General features: G+C 45.1%; 2 protein-coding genes across 2 annotated transcripts; both read right to left on the minus strand.

The window, feature by feature from the left end:
* Window positions 1–8,623: 8,623 nt before the first annotated feature.
* Window positions 8,624–13,443, minus strand: lurap1l (leucine rich adaptor protein 1 like). The gene is made up of 2 exons (XM_030429725.1): window positions 12,984–13,443; window positions 8,624–10,263 (listed from the first exon to the last, which is right to left on the minus strand). The coding sequence occupies exons 1-2, from the start codon at window positions 13,209–13,211 to the stop codon at window positions 9,874–9,876; spliced, it is 618 nt and encodes a 205-aa protein (XP_030285585.1). The 5' UTR covers window positions 13,212–13,443; the 3' UTR covers window positions 8,624–9,873.
* Window positions 13,444–14,345: 902 nt separating this feature from the next.
* On the minus strand, window positions 14,346–18,644 carry LOC115589079 (5,6-dihydroxyindole-2-carboxylic acid oxidase). The gene is made up of 7 exons (XM_030429768.1): window positions 18,111–18,644; window positions 17,458–17,780; window positions 16,526–16,730; window positions 16,262–16,429; window positions 15,990–16,169; window positions 15,761–15,907; window positions 14,346–15,679 (listed from the first exon to the last, which is right to left on the minus strand). Exons 1-7 carry the CDS (start codon window positions 18,463–18,465, stop codon window positions 15,492–15,494), a joined length of 1,566 nt encoding a protein of 521 aa, XP_030285628.1. The 5' UTR covers window positions 18,466–18,644; the 3' UTR covers window positions 14,346–15,491.
* Between the last annotated feature and the right edge of the window lie 857 nt (window positions 18,645–19,501).

A 19,501-nucleotide genomic window follows, 5' to 3' on the forward strand; every position in this document is an offset into this window, starting at 1 on the left:
ACCTGCATGAACCTGTTATTTGCAGGCACCTGAGCTGATTTGTGCATTCCTGATACGCTGCCGCGTTGAGCTACTTTCCTGCAGGCAAATCAAAGGACAGAGGCGTTCGCGGCGACGCAGATCTGATTAGTTTTGGAAGAAGTTCCCACCTGGCTTGGAGGATTTACTCAGTGAGTTCCAGGACAAACAAAGCGACTGGCCCCCAGTCAGTGCTGCTGCTGTGAGAGCCATAAAGTCAGCGCATATTTCTCTTTGGTGCGAGCCGACAACAGACATGGCTGCGGGGGCCTCGCGAACACATGACATCATTAGCGGGCTTGTTCACACGACTCGACAAGCTTCGTTTCACCGAAGTGAAGTCCCTGACATACATATGTGCAATTTACAGGTAGAAGAAAATGCATTGTCACAGATGTCTCGTTGCAGCGGCGGACTCAGGATGTTTGAGGGTCAGGGGCGGAAAAATAATAAGGGCACCAGCGCACAAAAACTGAACCGCAAGGACGCTTTCAAAGCAGTTGTCCAACATCTTCTTTGCAGCTGCAGATTTTTTTTTTTCTTTTACTTTCGGCCAGAATCCTTGTTGCGAATTTATGTTTAGCGATGAGCATTTCCCTTAGTAACGACTCGTCGTTTGCATAATGTGTTGTCTTTCTGTGATGCCGTGTGTAAAACTCATCTTTTTTCATGTAAATGCCGACGTGCCCAGGGACGAGTGGTCTTTGTAATTCAAACCATTTTGCTCCACTTCAATCAGCGCTCAGAGAAAACACCTATCTTCCGCTGCTTCGCATCAATTTAACAAAATGCGGGAAGTAAAATGTTTTTCGATGGTGCACCAAACCAAGCCGTATGCACTCGTTTATCACGGGAAAACAGACTTGCAGCGCTCCAACGTGTGCGCGCGGAGGTAACCTCCACATTACGTACGCTACGGCGGGCGCTACGAAGTTTTTTCATCTGGAGATGGAATGTCAGCATCTCTGCAACAAAAGAGAAAATACTTTTGCAAAGCCTCGCAGCCATGCATCCATCCTCCCACTGTTTTCAGAAGTGGGCTGGAGAGGAATCCCTGCAATGTTGCATGGCTTGCCAAGACCTGGAGATTCCCCATGAATTCCAGTTTTCAGCACTTTCGTGGAGAAAGAGCCAGTCGTTGTATTTGTTTGGTACATTCTGACTTCGAACCAACACTGGGATAGATTCCTTGTGATCATCGGGAAAACTCAAAATGTTAAGGTCAGCAGATATCTCTACCACACATCACATAGACTGAATTTTTCTATGTTTTGAACCACAAATCTTACAGCAGTTTGTAAATCGGGGTCATGGCAGCCAGATTCCTCTTTGATGACATCAGCAAGGATTCACTGGATCTATGTAGGGTTCTAATAATGTAAAAGGATAGGAACCTTATCTATGCAAGTGTAAATGGATGAGGAAATGTTCCTTAGAGCCATTAGCAAAGTAATTCACAACCGAATGGATTCACAGTTTTACAGGCCAGGGAGATCTATCTTGCTCTTCAAGCACTTTTACCCTATCAGCAATCTGCGCCATCGTTTGTCTTCATTAGTCTCTTACAACATCCTCACCTATGTGGCTGCCGCACTCAAGAGGGGAAGGTGTGTGTGTGTGTGTGTGGAGGGGAAGGGGGGTGGGCAGAACACCCAGCCATCTGACTGCATAAGCTGTCAGCGCGTCGTGCACCGGTGATTCAAATGATGATCTGTGCAGAGGCAATCATTAACGCAAACTGCCGGCGGCCAGGGCAGTTATCAGTCTCTGCAGCAAGTCGCTATACACTGCGGTTTAAAAGCTGGTGTCACCTTGGCCGGCCTTGCACTGTGCTATCGCCTGCACGGATCGACGCAGACCCATTTGAAACTTAAACTTTATAAAAATGGATCCGCAGCGCTTGGTGATGTAGGAAAGACAGTAGGTGAACCACGTCAGTGTAATACACTGCCCTGACAGCAGCAATCTCTGGAGTCCTATCAGTAACAGCCTGCTAAGAGGCTTTAATCCCCCCCCCGCCTCCCTCCAGCACAAAGAGCTGTCTGTTAGGCCAGGGAGGCATCCCAGGAGTCGGAGGAGACAGGTGGCTATCCCCACAGGGTATGTATGTGGGGGCTGGGAGGCTGAATGCTGGAGTAATCAGAGACAAGTCAAGACAAAAGCACGGCGTTATTTCAGCAGTGTGGGTTTCCAACTGTTGAATGTCTGGGTTAAATGTTTTGGTGGAGAGGAAAGGCACCGCAAAGGAAGAGGAATAAGAAAAGCAGCTTTTGTCCGGCCAAGATGTCTGTTGTCCCTGCAGCCGGGACACGTGGGAGTATTAACGCATTTGATGTGGGGTTGTGTACAATTTCACCTTTTTTACGGTGCAAAAATACATTTTATTTCTTGTATTCCACAAGATTTATTGCAAGGAAAGTCTTCAAATACATGCAGGCTTTTGTGTGTGCAGGAATTCTGTTCCCGTTTTCACAAAAAAAGGGGGGAAAAAAAACCTTTCATGCACCCAGCCTGTATTCTTTGTCATTAAAGCTCAGCGTCGCACACTGGACCCTAAAAATATAGTTCCTAACTCAACATGAGGAAACTCTCTGCCACTGTTCCTCCACATTTACACCCTGGCTGTTCCTCGTGGACGCCTAACTCTCAGGTAGGAGGGTTCCTGGCGGTAATTCAAACCTTCCGTTATTACGCCGTGTGGCGGAAGACCATCCAAATCCTGCTGGAGTAGAAATGATCTTGTGTTTTCACTGGAGCTCTTGATTTGAATGAGGGGGCTTTAAGAGGTTGCCAGGGAAGCCTTGCCAGTTTTGCATCCTAATCCCCAAAGATATTAGAGGTCCTTTACCTCTCAGACCAAAGCACTTGAGCGCAAAACTTCAAGGTCCAGTTACACCACTTTTGAGATGGAGAAAGGTTTTAGTGACAAGTTTGGAGATTGGGACTTGAATGCCCCTGGTAACATTTTGTTCATGTAAGTGACGACAGGTGGGAAAAAGAGGATTTAATTTATTTATCACAGGTGAATAGTGAATCTCAATTTGTGCCCAGGTTTAGCACATCATCGCTGAAAGAAGGGCTCTGTCTAAGGTTGCATGTTTCATGGTGATCAGATAGAAACATTTAGAAGACAGAATGAGCGGAAACACTGCAAATTACTATGTGATACTAAAACCAGATGACAGCGAAGAATGCGTCTTGTTCGGCCACAGTAGGATTATGAAACAACTGTGGATTCTATCGATTGGTAACATAAGAAAAACATCCGAGCTGCAAGTTTTAGATTATACGACTAATTTCCCAACAGGACATCAGACAACAGCACGGTGCCGTGAGAAGACCATGGGAAGGTTTTGTTGCTTTGTAGGACAGTTTCGAAGGGGGGGGTGGGGGGTTTCGTAATTTGCCTCTTCCCAAGAGGATCACGTCTCTTTCCCAGGGAGGATGACACCTCATGAGGGAGCGCGGACAGAACGACATGGCGACAAGAAAAGCCGCGATAATCTCGTGAAGACAGAGGAGCAAATTCAGAGAAAAGGTCCAGAACTCCCGGGTGGGAAAAAAGCAAATTGATGGAAGGACTGCACAGCCTCGCTCTGACTGAAGGGGAACAGTAACCGTATTGTGAAGATCCTCAGCAGAATTCTTTATGAGAGGTCCCTCTGGTAAACACAATCAACACGAGTCATCGGTCAAGTCATCAGATCAACGCCTCTTGACCCCGAAGGGCCGATTGATTGTGATGCTTTCCTGTTGACCCCAAACTGCCCTCAGCTGACCTGAATGAGTGTCCAGGGAATTACAAAGCAGCCGTCCACAGGGAAACATTATGATCAAGCATGTTTGCCAACCAAAGGGCAACCCCAGCCGCGCTCCTTTAAACGTCATCTCGTTGCCAAGAAACGCTTGAAAAGATTGTTGACATTTTGTCTTCACATCGCCCGTTGCAGGGAGGGTTCCCCAGGAAGTAATCTTTAAAGGCTGTGCCCAGTTTTGACTTTGTAACTATCTTATTTCACTTAAAAATGTAAAAGCACAGGCGTGGCTATTCCAAGGACAAACTTTCAAAGCAGCCGTGATGACACATATCTCCCTCAGTCTCTTTCATGGCTCACAACTTTTCTGTCAAAGAGCAGAAAAGTTCAATAGCTCTGGCAGGGTCAGAGCCTTCTGTAGAAGTCCCTTTGATTCCTAATATAGTCACGGAAGAGGCTTCCTGGCCCGGATAGAAAGAGAAAAAGGGAGTGAAAAAAGGGGGGATCAAATGGGATAGAGGTTTGTTTTGTTCTCTCCTCTCTATCTGTTGAAGGTTCCTGGCTGATGCAGCCTGCTGTTTAATCTCAGCTGGCTCGACGGCACGTCCTGCGATGGTGTGGTCAGGAAAAGGCAGACATAGACTGCTTTTATAATCCAACCTGCTGTACAACTGTGCATGAATTATTACCGGCTTACGGATTAGCTGTGATGCCCTTTGATAGGTCGAGATATGGTGTTGGCTCTGAGCAAAGTGAAGGTGAAACTTGCTGATATTCAGGGCAGGGGCGAGACTCTTTTAGTGACTAATGCTGACTAATTAGCCAGTCCTTACATCTGAACATGAAGGACAGAAAATGGACTTCATGAGAATACATACGCAGTTGCTGGGAAGTCTGTTGACACTAGCAGCGGTCACAGAGTGCAGAAGGGCTTTCACGCCCAGTCAGTGACTGTGTCTGCATCACAGCTTCCTTAAATGAATGGTTTGGTTTGGTGGAGCGTCTGGGTGTTTAAATATCTTCAAGTCCAAGACGGGTTTCCTGTTTTGTCCTTCTCACTTGTATCAACATTTGGCTGCTGGAGCTTTATGTGTAAGCCAGTTACTCTTTGTGTGTTAAGTTCTTGGTGTTACCTAAGCTAGCCAGCGACAGTATCACCTTTTATGTTGATATTGCAAAATTGTTAGCAAACTTCTAGCAGTTATGGCGCAAAACTAGCATACATTTGGAGTCGTGTTTCTGTCCACTTCATGTCCAATAGTCTCTCGCTTTTTTGCTCCGTGTTTGGTCTCCAACAGTTATTTTGTCTGTCTTTTTAACAGCTAAAATCTCCACAATGTTCACCAGCTAGTCTTTGACTAGGGGTTCTTCTCCGTGGGTTCATCATTGTGAATCTCATTTAATACGCTATTATAAAAATATTCATTATAGTTACTTTAAGTCTCAGTATTTAAACTAGGAGTCAATGTAGCATCATAAGCTGCAGCATCGACTGCCACAAACATATATATGTATATTGCTAATGTGACAACTAGCCAATAATGTCCAGAAAAGTTTCATAACAGTTCAAAGTGTGGACAGAATGTGAATAACAGTTCTGAATTTTCTGTCTTTGTACTGTGTTGTAGAGATACCTGCTAAAGTTAGCATGCTAATCAGCTAGCACCAGCCCGTCTTGGTCCAAAGCTTGTGAGCTGGAAGTGTTCACACCTACACCCTCCCGGTTCTCTGAGCTCCCAGTCCAGACATGGAAGCTGCACCGCTAGCTGAGCTAACTAGCTAGTTAGCTGCAGTTAGCTGTTACCCAAGTGATATGCTGCCTCCATTTGTATTGTGTATGAATCGACAGGTTGCCAGTTCTTACATACTGCACCTTTAAGGCTCACTGAGCCACTAACACAAAAGACTGTAGAGATTCACAAATAGTCCCGAGACATTCCCGAGTATGAGAGGAAAAATGGCCCCAGAGTGTCTCATGTGCTGATTTGTAATCTTTATAACTGTAACTACATCTGATAAATAATCAAGTGCTACTTGTGTTTATGGTGATTTAAAATAACCCCATGAGCTATGTGTGGAATGCAGCCTGACCAGGCTGGAGAATCCTCTGCTCTCCGGCTGGCCACGCTCTCTGTTTGGGTTTCTCAGATGTTTGCGGTGTCGTGTTTAGAGAAGCTTCCAACGGGTGTTTTTTTCCAAATCTCAGCTGAGACAATTTATGAGAGCAGAGGCACTGGCCATTGTTAATGTCCAATATTTGCACTGAGGGGAGCAGTGCCGCTGGGTTTGGTAACGGCGGTTCCCAGGAGCAGAGAAGTTTCCTGAGGTTGTTGAGCAGTGACTCACAGATCCACAGCTGGGCATGAGGCCAACCGAGAGACTCTTGTCTTCCCAAAAAAAGAAATGTTTCCCACATTCTCATATAGACATATATGACTTCCACTTATGTAATAATCTAATCACCATGATATATTGACTTGGTCTGAAGTCGAACGCCCTCAGCAGCGCCTGTGAAGAAAATCGCCTGTGAAGCACCGCATTAGGCCTGTGGTTAACCTTGACATTCATTAACTATTTTTCCTAGACGAAACAAGATATTCATGCTATGGGACAGGCCGTATTGAGTTTTCCACATCTCCATAAATCTCCCAACATGGAGCTCCTCACGTCTGGAAATGTAATAAGGCTGACATAGTTGATTTAACGTGCTCGATCCATCGCAAGTATTAGCTCGACTGCGCAGCACACGGAGCCATCACAAACATTCCCTCTGACTTACATTATCTTTAATTCAGCAGTCATGTTTATAGGGTTTCTCTGGTCTATTAGAAGGCTATATGGAAAGTAACAGCCCAATGACAGAGAACCTAATTAAACCAGAATTAAGTAACCTGACTATTGTGTATATTTACTTGGTATCTGTGGCTTCCTGTCTCAGGGGTCCACTGTATCTCTGGCTCTTTTGATCCCCCCTCTAAAACCTACCCCAGTAACCCATATCCTGTATCCTCATTTGGTAGCATGGTGACAGTTTCCCAGATACCAGACGGTATTGGTTTCCCTTCATCCCGTGGCACAGGCCCAACCCCAGTGTCTAATTTGCTAATGGATCCCTGCTGGAAGCCGCTGTCTCGACTGTACGCGGGTGTAATTATTTGCGCTCAAGTGAAGGAACCGGGGACTAACTAGGAGAATGAATAAATCATTGTTTTGCACTCTGCACCCAGACTCGGGCGAGACTGCAGCTGATTTTGTGTTTGTTTGCTTTCCACTAAGCCTGGATGTCATTCGCCCCCAGAGTAGGCTGGCTATAATTGCTGACAGAAGACAAACTTTGAGCGACTTTTCTTTCACTCTCGCTTTCGGAGGGGAACAATTTAAATGGAAATACTTTGCCTAGACCAAGATAAAAATGGAAGTTTAAGCTTACAACTTCCATTTTCGTCAAATGCAGCTGGATAATTCGCTGAAAGACAGCACGATCGTGTGGGAAATGCACACTCTTAAGGCCAAGGAAAGGCAACTTCTGTTTATGTGTAGTGTAGCATGGAGCCCGGAGGAATTTTGACTCAGACGTATTACAACATAAAACTCGCAGGACCTGTTTTGTATGTCCAATTACTTCAGGGCCACTGGCTGAAGTCTCAACATTTTCCCCTGAGGGATATTAGTCATGACATGGCTACATTTGTTAAGACATGAATGTTTGAGGAAGTTGAGGAGAGAACTTTTTGTGATTTTAATTGAATCGCTGACAAGGAAGTCATGCTGCCATTCACTCGGCTCTTTGGTTTAGTGGACTCAGCTTGGTTCAGCTTGACAGGGAGCTTAAGCTTTTTAAAGCCTCTGGGAGGTAGAGATAAGGAAAGGCAGCATAAAACCAAATAAAGCTGCTTTGCACTTGGAGTGAGACAAAGTTACAAGAAAGCTTAATGTGCCCTGGATAAAGTGATTATATCTGTCTGGAACTAATGTAACATTAAAAGTGTCCAATCTTGTCATTTTGTGTATTTAGTATTATGCAACAAGACTGTCATGCTTTCAGAAAACATCCACAACGATCCTTCATGAATAGCACTTCCAAAGAAGATGAGATCCTATCATGCAACAAAGTGAATAATTGAAGACTAATCCAACAAGGCGGCATTTCCAAAGCCAAGTCCTGATGTCAGCTCCCAGTCTGAGAGCTACTGAAGTACTGTGGCCTATGGCCACTCATTCATTTGCAAACCAAAGAGAGCGAGGTTCTCATCTTTCCTATAATGACTTTCCCTGTATAGTCTGTCTGGAACTTCAATTATCTCATGAAAGATAAGAAGCTAGAAAGATGCTTATAAATGAAAATAACAGAGCGGACTATCAAACATTGTCCACGACTGGCATTTCAAATCCAATTCTCTTTTCGTTTTGGAGTTATTTTCAGTCCGAGCATTGCACTCTTTTGGTAACATGACTCCCATCTATGATAATACTAAGTACAGTATGCCGCCCTAAATAATATCCCAAGTAGCATTCCTCTGCTAATAGCTTGGGAACTTTAAAGAGCATAAATAAGCAGCAATTTGCCAAATTTAGAATCTTCTTCCTGGTTTTTGTGTTTTCTCGAGGGAGGTGACAAAGTGAATTAACGAGGGTAATTTTCCCCGCCACATTACACAGGGCACCGCGGCGCCCCACCTCGTTATTAAGATATACTTATTAACTTAAATTTTCCACAAAAAAAGGGAAACTCCCATAATGTTCACTTTCCATCTCATTTAAGATCCCATCACAGGTTCAGTGAACCGTTTCTGGCTTCTAAAAATTGAGAGTGACCGAACAGCACCATTAAAACACTTAAGACAATGTGAGCAGGAGGACAATCACAAATATATTATCTCATTTCCATGACAAAATCAACAGCAATCAATAAAAACGCATTTCTTTTAAAAACAGGCCAAGGAAAATCAGATGTCCAAAAAAAAAAAAAAAAAAAAAAAAAAAATCAACACGAGGAGTTTAAAGCCAAAACAACACATTAATGTACAATAATGTATAGCTCTCCTTAAACTTACTGTTTTGGCAAAGGAGAATTAAAATGTGCCCACACAGCAAACATGTGTTTCACATATGTCCACCATCAGCAAATCTCCCATCCATCTGCTGTTAACAGGCTCTTGCCTCGGGCCTAAATTATCTATAAGACAATCAAATTGCTTTGGTTTTCAGTCAAGCATCTGTGCTTTGAATGTGCTACTAATCTCTTGTGTGTGCTGCACATGTACACTATCGCAGAGAGGGGGGTTTAGTTTAACCATCAGTCAAATCATGTAAGTAAAAAATTATTAAAAGCTGAACAGTTACAGTAGGTGGTGCTCAGAATTTGGCATCGAAGCAAATTGCACTTGCTGAAACACTTACAAGTGTGCCACGTTAAAGAGTTTACCCTCTTGAATCGCTCAGCATGAAATGTCCAATTTTCCAAATGGCTGCTAAATCCTAATCTACTCCTTTACTTAGATCAGCTGATTGTGGTTGACCTAACACAAAGTCGAATTCCCCACAGATACAGAAGGAAGTCTGCTGTTCAGCTGATGTTGCTACTTTCATGCACTCCTCCTTCAGGCTAGGAAGAATCTGTGAGGAACAAACCGCTGAGGTATTGGATGATTCCACAATAAATACAATCTTCAAGCACAACAGAGCACCTTTTCAATTTAGTTGACCTGCATGGTAAAATATTAAGACAAAGAATCGTTAAGATGTTTTCATTAGCGCGGAGCAGCAGGAGAGTCTCGAGAAAGACAGCTGACTGTTGAGTCTCTTTCTAAGGCCGACAAATACGACAGAACAGAATCATCTTTCTCCAGAATCTCCTGCTGCACCTTCAAGAGGCAATGGTTTCATGAGGTGTGTTCAATCCATCATAATTAACCTGGTTCCAAGGTATAAAACATGAGTCATTTGGTAAGTCTTGCCAACATCTTGGCTGTTGCTAATATGAGAAAAATGTGAAGCATGTGGGGAAAAAACAACAATATTCTGACAGCTGTGTTAACTTAGAAATCTTTCTTCACAAAACATCTCAGTAGTCTCTGGAACCACCGCGTTTAGCTTATCATTATCCGAAGCAGTAGTATTCATCCGATTCCACCCTGAGTTTCAGTGGCGATTTGCTGAAACCATCACCGTCGATAACCGCTTTATCCACAAAACAGTCCAGATCCGTCGGTGACGGGTTGTCCGAGAGGTCCTCCGCTAGAGTGTCCAAGTAACTACCCACAGACAGGCTGTCGAGCCCGTCGCTGTTACCGTCGTTCAGGCTGTTGAAGCTGCCTCGCAGTGAAGCGCCGTCCTGGCTGTCTGACAGGCTGTACAAGCTGCCCGTCAGGCTGCCCTCTTGGCTGGCCACGCCTCCTTTGTCTTCGATCATCCAACGGATGGACTCGATGCCCTCGTTGATTGACATCAGCTGCTGCATCAGCTTCACATCGATTGCTCGCAGATGTGCCTGTGAGTTGGAGAAAGACATCTCAGTTAGGCTACTTTCAGTGATCCAGCATTTAAAAAGGCAGAGTTCAGAAGGGAGAGATCTTGGCAAAAATAGTACCACTGTCCATTTAAATGCTGTAGACTATAGCCAGACTCAAAATAGCCTTAAAAAACACAATACTGCATCAAAGATAACTGCTCAGCAGTCATGCTGCTAGCCATAAATGCATTATTTCGATAAGCCAGCCAAGGAAGAGGCATCAAAGACAATCAGTTGACATTTAGTTGGTTACATAACTCTTGGAATTTTCACACACTGCAGATTTGCTGAGGAAAACTGGATTCAAGATCGACTATGAGCTAAAACCATCACATGCTCGCTCCTGGTATAGTTTAATATTTAATATTCTTGTCAAGAGTTAGATGAAAAAGATTAATACTACTCTCACATCACCGCATTAAATAGAAGGCTTGAGCAAGAGCCGCTTAGCTGAGCTTAGCTTAGCTTAAAGGCTGGCTCTGTCCAAAGATAATTAAACACATCAACTAGCACCTCTAAAACTCACTAATTAACACCTGTAAAAACAAAGATTAGTTTTTTTTTGGGGGGAGATTACGCATCAGACCATATACTGGCCAAGAGCAGAAATATGAGAATACCATCATTCTCAACAGGAAGGTGTATTCACTACATTCAGAACTGCTCCTTTAACACAGTAGCTACATGAAACATTATACAACTTCACAAGTTCAATGAAAGCTAATATAACACAATACCAGTACCATCATCATCAGCAACAGTAGACTGAACCCCAACATGAAATGCGAGAGCTGAAACTGCTCCAAAACCAAATATTTAGAAAAATAAAATTCCATTAAACAACTGCATCTGTTGATGAAGATCATGTGATGTGGAGGAAGGCTCCGATTCAGCTTTTAAATGAACCTCGCGGTGAAGTTTTGTTTCCTCGTCAATTGTTAGCATTCTTATGTCGTCTCACGGCCAGAACACCGTGTACTTTTTTTTCCGTTTAGACTATCGGGCTTTGTTTTGAACAAAGACACTTAGCTATGTGGCACAGGAAAGACGACTTGCGCTACTCGTGTAACAGCACAGCCAGGAAACAGTTCGGAGGAAGGATGGAGGATGGTATGCCTATTTTACACAGTATGGCCATTGATTTAACTCCCTGCCATGACAAACCACGCCATTGACTGGGGGGTGGAAGTGGACGGCCTATGAAGTCATTCAAAGGGAGACCCCTGTGTCCACTGGGTGACACGCAGTCAGTCAGAATGAAAAATGGCAAATGGACAGCTGTGGCAGCCTGCTCCACTCGGAGCGCAGTGAGTCGGATGAAGGCAGACAGGGCCGGCACAGTGTTCCAGACAGCTGGCTGGCTGATACAACAGCCTTTCTTTGGAGTGGATTTGCAACCGGCCTTCATTTAGAGCCCATCGCTGCCGGTGTGTTTGTTTTGCGAGGCATAACCACCCGCTTTATACACACATGGAGGCGGAGCAGATGGAGTCATATTGGAAATTTAGTTCAAGCAGCTGCCTCATGTTAATAAGATGGCACCGGTGGGTCGATATCACAAAACGAGTTGGGGGGGAATGCAATTACCGCGGCATAATTCAGTCTGAAGCTACAACACGTTTAATTTGTCGTACGAAGCGAACACGAGCGGGTTTCCTGACCTCATCGGGAACAGCGGGCTCGCTCATTCGCTGTGATGGAAAGTTAGCTCAACACAACAATGTGGGCAAGAAGTGTGTGCGCGTCTGTGTGCCACACCGAGGCAGAGCAGTCTGATGGGATTAGTGGGGGCGAGCCACCACACCAGGGAAGCCCTGAGATGGCCACTGAGAGACCAGCAGAGGAATCACACTTAATGAATGAGCATTTTCCTTCATATCAGCACATTTCAACGATGAGACAGGAGTGGATTAAAACAAGGACAATGTGCCAGTCACGGCACTTAATTGGCCGGACACATCAACACAAACCTAAGCCTATCAACACACACGACAGTCTGCCGGGCCATGATGCAGCTCTGCCACCGTCTTGCAAAACTCGGTCAACCGGGCCATCTGCTCAGGAATCCTATTACCTTTGGTGACCTCAAGACGGACGGGTTTGCAGGACACTTCGGCCTAATGGGCATGACATTTGAAAAAAAATAATGCTACAAGGGAAGTGACACGGAGGTTACACGGGGACAATTGGATTTCACAGAGTAGTTGAATAACAAGAGGGTGAAGGGAGGAAGGGAGGGAGGGTGTGTTGCCTGAGGTGAGGAGGGTTCACCAACAAAGCCCTCTGTCTGCTGGCTGGAGGTGTGAACGGCCCGTCACCTGCTGACCAGCTCCTCTGTGCTTTTATGAAGGCGATGAGGCACAACACCCATCACCGGAGACGTTTTCTGTTCTTTTTTTGCATTTTACAACCACATGTTGATGTGTCAGTTAGGCTGCTTTTGCATCCAGCAGGACACTTCCTGTGAGCTCAGCTCTGTATAGAGCAGCCAGAGCACAGCAGACATGTCACATATGGAACTGTGCTGGGTTGTGATGTTTACTGCTCATTTTAATGTTTCTTGACAAATAAAAGTAAATGAAAAGTGGGTCAACTTTGAAGATACAAGTCTGAAACAAACCATTAAGAGTTTCTGCTCCATGTGGGCTGCTGAGTATTTAACAACGTGGTTATTTTAATTAAAACATTTAGTTTCTCACCATTTCTTGTTTCAGGAACAGCATCTTGCCCTCGAGTCGTTTCAAGTCCGCATTGTTGCTACGACATTTGCGGCTCGTCACGTGCGCCGCCGCCGCCGCCGCTGACTTCTCGCGCTCGTCCTGGTGTTGTCCTCCAACCAGAGAGCGAACGAGACTGTCCGGGACTTTTCGACCCAGCTTCGTCTCTATGTCCTTCAGCTCGGGCAAGACGCCGCCGTCCTCGTCCATCGCGGGCTGTCAAACAGAAGGGACGTTCGAGTCGCGAGCTCGGAGGTGATTAGCTGGGGAGACGCGCGCGCAGCTTCTATCCGCAAGACTCTCTCCAAAGTTGCTCGCGCGCTCCCTCTTCACAACTTCATCCGAGCCGGTCGCAGGTCGAAGTGTCGAGCCAAACACACTTCACACCGGGTCCGCTGCCCCGCTGCTGCACCGACACACCTCCCAGTCCGCCGTCCGACCAGTAGTGAGACACTTAAATGACAACGCGCTCGCCGTAGACCCTCCCATCAGGAGGCTCCCTCTGAAACCGGACACCACACAGGTGAGAGGCGCCGGGGTGTTGCGGAAAAAAGTGATTCCTGGATAAAGTTTTCCGGGGATACAAATATGAATATATGATATGTGTATATAATTCTCTCCCTTCACTGTACACACTAATACATGCCACTGCCACTTTCCTAATTGTTGTTTCGTGTTTTTCATTAATTTATTTTGGTTTGTATTTGCTTTTGTTGTTGCGTCTACACTGTTTGTTCTGTAAACTTCATCACCAATAAAACATATTTTAAAAAAGAAGTGCAATGGAGGAAAGTAATTAAGTTCTGTACCTAAGTACAATTTTGAGGTACTTAAACTTTACTTGATTATTTCAATTTACGTTGTCTTTATACTTCGGTTAAATATTATACTTTTACTCTTGTATTTGATACCTTTAGTTACAAGAAACTTATTATCTGTGACATTATAGACAAAGTAGCACATTTTTGAGATTCAGATAAAATCCAATAATCAGATTGGTTAAAAAAACTTTCATGCTCAAGTACCACTACTCAAAATTGACGAGAGATGCTGGAATATTTTAGTGTTTCACTTGATGGTTTATTTTGTGACATCTGTGAATTTTTATTTTGTGTTTTGCTAAAATAATGCATCAAATTTCATTTGACCTTTACTGCATATCCATGCACATGTAGGTATGCACCCATATCCCAAAATCCATATCCAATTTTGATCCTTCAGTATATATGATATCCAAACATTCAGAACTTTTACTCAAGTGGGTGACTTTTCTCAGAGTAATATTTCAGTATGACTTTTCAGTACTTTTTTTTACAGCGCCGCAGAAGTGATTACATGAAATACTTTGTGTGTTTATTGATGTTTTATTCACATGAAAGTCAGAACACAGCTTAAATCCAGCGTCGGTGACAAGTCGAAACAAACCGCTGTGCAGGCGTGTAAAATGTAATCATTTAAATAATTTGTCATGCCTCCGGATCTGACAACATTCGGGCAACGGTATAAAGGTAAAAACAGAGTAGCATCCATAACAATTTCACATAATTTTTGTTTTTAAAACAAAAGGCAGGAAAAAAAAGGGGGGGGAAAGCTGCATGTCAAGTGAGCGCACGGTTCACTGAGGTCTCAGGGCTCCAACCTGTCGACACGTCGCTACATTTCTTCTGAATCAACACTCCTGGTTTCTTTCTCTTTTTATCTCTTCATTCTATAACAACAGCTCAGGTCACTTGGATGAATTTATCTTCACACGTCATTAAAAAGCAAAAAACTATAAAATGTTTCCTTCAGTTTCAGGAATTGAATTATTGCACCCCCATGTGGGCATTACGGCTGTGTGTGTGTGTGTTAGAATCCCTCCTGTGATGCTCATGTGTCAGACAAACAGAAAGGGTTATAAACTATAAACCCAATGGGAGTTGTAGATCTGTAAGTGTGTGCTCTGATCCCTTCACCTATCTTACCTTTGCATCACTCGTGTCACTTTAAATGTGTTGTAAATTTGTTCATGTTTTCACCTGAAACACCAAACGCTAAAACACAGAAGTTTCAGGTCTGAGAAGAATCAGCACCACCTGGTGGCGTCCTCGTCACACCACGACTTCACTTGTTCCGCGCTCGCTTTATTTGAACACACTTTCACTTACATTTTCAAATTTTCCCCGGAATCCGAAACATTCAAAGCTCTGAAAGCGTTCTTTTTTATGCAAAACCATGCTCTTATAAACTGCCTCACATGTCTGCAAGAAATGCATCTTCGACAAGCGTTCATTGAAATGTAACTGCTCACATCTGTGCTATCTGTAAAGAAAATATGAACTACACTAGCTGATGAAGGCACGTGAATGCAGCCGAGAGATTACGTCCTATCAAGAATGTACTGGTGTTCCCCGGAGAACAGATTCGAGCTTTAGCAAACTGCATATTTGTGGCACTGAAAAAGTAAAGAGAGGAGGCACGTAGGTGTGTTTCAGGGTTCAATACACCGACTTAAACAACAGACTGGCTTTTGTCGCTGTCGTAGCGCTGGTACTGGTCCCCGAGCAGCGGCTGGTGGCCCTCCATCTTGTAAGACCTGGCACGCACGGCGCACGTGGTGGCGGCGAAAATGGCTGCGACGACCACCAGGGCAGCTACTATCGCTATGGTGATGATTTCAGTCAGGGTGAAAGGCTGACCTAGAAAGGGAGAGGAGGGTGATTATGACTTCCTTTGTCTGGCTTTTCTTTAAAGGAAAGGCTGAAATTCAGAATGCGTACCTGGCCACTCGGCTTCATAAGAGTAACCCAGATTTTCAGGGGCAGTCACGAACATCTCAGCGTTAGTCACCGGAGGCCAGAAAGGCACCATGTTGTAGCCCCTGTTGTGACCGATGGGGGCATTTTCGTCAGGATACACGGACGAATCTGTCGGGGAACACCTGAGGTTAGCCGAAAAAGCTTACAAGAAACCGGCCAGATGTGCAGGTATCATAAAGGCATTAAAAACCTGGGCTGTGTCTCCTCAACCATTCATCAAATATAGCGTCGGTGTAGGTGTGGAGCAGCACGAAGATGGGGTCGTTTGGCGAGAGGTGAGTCTGTCCTCCTGTGCCGTTCAGGAACAGATGCGCCAGGTTGTGGAGGCTCCTCACCGCGGGGTCGTAGTTGCCCTGTGGGGCGCTGTAGCCTGATGAAACAACATGAAAATGCATGAGAACCCGCAGAAACCCTGTATAGCAGACAGACAGACAGACAGAGAAGAAGTGTGTTTGTCATCACCTTCAATTGTGTTTCTGAAACTTTCAGAGGAGGTGGAGTAGTAGGGCGCTGTGTCAAAAGCGTTAACCTGCAGACATTCGGCCACGTCCTGGGGCTCCGGGAGACGCTGGACCATCGGCCTGTTGACGTTTCCTGCCGGGTTCCTTCTGATGGGAGACGTCTCAGTGTCTGGAAAAACAGAGAGAAACAGAGACCACATTAGTTACTTTGCATTTTAAGAATGAAAAGGATGATTGTGACGTCGGTGACAAACAACAGCCTCACTGTTGCAGATGGTTCCCAGTGTGTCATAGTCCTCCACGTTCTCACAGATGACCCTCCACTGGGCGAAGATGGAGTTGGCGCTCAGGGAGTTCATGTCAAAGCTGCTCCTGGCCCCCATCAGGTCATCAGTGCAGATGTCACATGTGCTTCCACCGATGGCGAAGTTCCAGTAGGGCAGGGCGAAGGAGGGGTTCTGCAGCATGTCCTGGTTGTTTCAAATAAATCAATGAGAGAAGAATTTTAGGAGCCTGCCTTTTTATTTTATTCGACTTTTAACAGTGTATTTCCATCCCATTAGGTAACGTGAGATTATCAATGAAGTGATGTGATGAATGTGAAATAAATACAAATTGCTCCTACCACTGCACACGTGGGTAGTGCATGTGTCCATAGAGGGTTTATAAGTAAAATTATGAATCAAGCTAAAGGGAACAAAGACTTTTTGCGCACCAGTGAATCACTCCTAATTTTTTTGGGATCTGAAAGAATAAAAGGATCCGAGCCACTAGTCACGAAACAGACCTCTAACCAAATAGGACTCGATTTTCGTAGAACAAAAAACAAACAAACATCTTAGCTGTTATAGTTCATCCTGATCAGAGAAAAAACAAGAGCACTGGCTCTCCAACTGTGCCTGTCAGTGTGCCTAAAAATGAGTGGCTAATTAGCGCCACTCAACCAAAAAAACCTGCAAGGATGGAGTTTCTCCGCAGGAGTCCAACAATCTGTCTGGCTTCCAAAACCACAAAAATCAACAGCCTCAAAATCCGTGAGCGCAAGTGTGCATAGAAAAATATTAAGAAACATGCGTACCAGCTCAACGTTCCATACATCCCCTCTGTGTTCGGTGCAGCTCACCGACTCCTTTCACCAAAACTCTGTTCAATATTGTTTTCTACAGACCATCTCCAAATCAGTGAACAGTATCTCACCTGCATGTCTCGTTCCAGCTGCAGCAGATGGAACCTGTGCCAAGTGACGAACCCAGGCCCCTCGTGGGAGAAGTCCACTCCGCCGAAACTGGCTTGGCCCGCCCCCAGGAACGTCTTGCTGACCGAGAAGTAGTGGCTCCACACGAAGTAGTTGTAGATGGTGACGTTCTCGAACTGCACGGTGTTCCCGTCGGGCCCGAAGATCTCCGCGTAGCGCCGTGTGGCGATCACCAGGTCGGGGTGCACCGTGCGCTTGGCCTGGTCCAGCGCGTTCACGAACGCACGCTTCTCGTCCGCGCTGAGCTGCATCACGTTTCTCCTTACTGGTGGGATTACAGAGGAGGGAAAGTGGATTAGCTCAATCAGTCATGCGTTAATTTGGGGATTTGTTTGTAATGACGCGGAAAATGAGTGCAGAAAATGTGCGTAAAAGGGAGTTTTTCGAAAAGAATTTAGCGCTCAAATGCCATTTTTTTTTTTTGCAATTTTTACTAGTTAAAATGCTTTGATCTTCTTTCATGTGATGCTCATTTAAATCATTTTTCATTAAATAAGATATATTTGTTTTGTATAGAAATAGCTAAAACGACATTAATGGGCTGAAATCCGCTCATGAAATATTTCCCCATATTCCTCCGAGGACGCGCACTCACCAACATTAACCCTCTGGTCACAGTTGGCCCCCGTCCATCCGTGTCTGCAGCGGCCGCAGTTATACCCGCTGAAGTTCCCATTACACTGACAAGTACGGTTGAAGTAACGGATGGGCCATCGCTCCCGGTCGTCCCGTCCGTCGTGCGGGTACTGAGGGCCGTGCGGGCGCGCGTCCACCGCGATGGACACGCACTGTCCGCGCCCCGTGCTGGACCCGCACGGGTCGTTGTCGAGTCCGAAGGGCGACGGGCAGCACTGTCCACTCCTGAGTCCTTCGGGTGTCACACACTCTCTGGGGAACTGGGCGCTCACCACCACCGCGCCCACAAGCACCAAGAAGCAGCACCGAAACATGATCCAAACTTTTAAGCACGGCTGGAACTGATCTGGATTCAGTTTTACCGAGTGAATATTCACCTGCAAATATACACCGCAACTAAGACTTTATCCGAAATTAACTTCCACACACCAGGGATAACTTTCTCTGTCCAATAGATGTGAGTAAAACCTCCCCTCCCATGCGCCCGGGCCCCTGCTTCTATTTCCCCCCAAACCACTGAACCGTCGACCTTAAATACCGGATTAGCGCATGACTACCCGGATTTTCTGACTCCCGCGTGATGCCATCACATAACATCATACTTCCTACTGGAGAAAGGAGGGAAAGAAGGTAGTGTGATCCGTCATGCTCGGTATTGTTCCTCTAAGAACTCACTGGACTTGTGCAGTTACCCTGAATGGGTCCGACATGAATTGCGAGGAAGACTAATTAATTGCAAAACTCTTTCAGATTAAAACACAAATTATGATGAATAAGGGGGGTCCACCCATAAACTTTAATGTGTGTCCATGGACTGTAACCAGCACGCCTTTATGAAAATGAATTTGTTATGAAGTGATAACCTTTTACAAAAGTAGCCCCTGGCACACACGGTCGAGGAATTAGAATAATCAACCTGGGGCTGCAGGCCGGCTCAGAAACACAATACGGGGATTGTTTACAGGATCTATCACTGCACTGAAAAACCCAAAATGGGCTATGGACAAAATCCTGTCCTTCCGGTGTATTAAAGCAATTCCTCTCATTGTATAAAATACCAGAATCTAATCTTGAAAAGCCTCAGAGGCTCATGTGTTTGTTAAAGTGATCATATTGCGGGTCATTTGACTTCGCAGGGAGGCCCCTCTGTCTTTGCTTCTTCCCCCGAAGCTGAGCTGCCATGAGCATGTGAGACATGGAAGCGTGACGGGGTTTATGGTGGGCTGTGAAGAATTCATCGAGGAATCCGTAATTAGTTTCGTGATTTCTATGTTTCCAAGCAAAGTGAATCGGGTGAAACGGGCCTCAAATCAAATATGCACTCCACTTCACATATACAGGTGTATGAAA

Source organism: Sparus aurata, chromosome 10, assembly GCF_900880675.1.
Source record: "Sparus aurata chromosome 10, fSpaAur1.1, whole genome shotgun sequence".
Classification (NCBI taxonomy): domain Eukaryota; kingdom Metazoa; phylum Chordata; class Actinopteri; order Spariformes; family Sparidae; genus Sparus; species Sparus aurata.

Excerpts from the sequence above, each read along its gene's own strand:
- LOC115589079 (XM_030429768.1), bottom strand. The coding sequence starts at position 18,465 with ATGTTTCGGTGCTGCTTCTTGGTGCTTGTGGGCGCGGTGGTGGTGAGC. Across the intron at positions 16,731-17,457 it reads AGCTGGAACGAGACATGCAG|GACATGCTGCAGAACCCCTC; the intron begins GTGAGATACTGT and ends TGAAACAACCAG. Across the intron at positions 15,908-15,989 it reads GTTGAGGAGACACAGCCCAG|ATTCGTCCGTGTATCCTGAC; the intron begins GTTTTTAATGCC and ends GTTCCCCGACAG.
- lurap1l (XM_030429725.1), bottom strand. The coding sequence starts at position 13,211 with ATGGACGAGGACGGCGGCGTCTTGCCCGAGCTGAAGGACATAGAGACG. Across the intron at positions 10,264-12,983 it reads TGTTCCTGAAACAAGAAATG|GCACATCTGCGAGCAATCGA; the intron begins GTGAGAAACTAA and ends TCCAACTCACAG.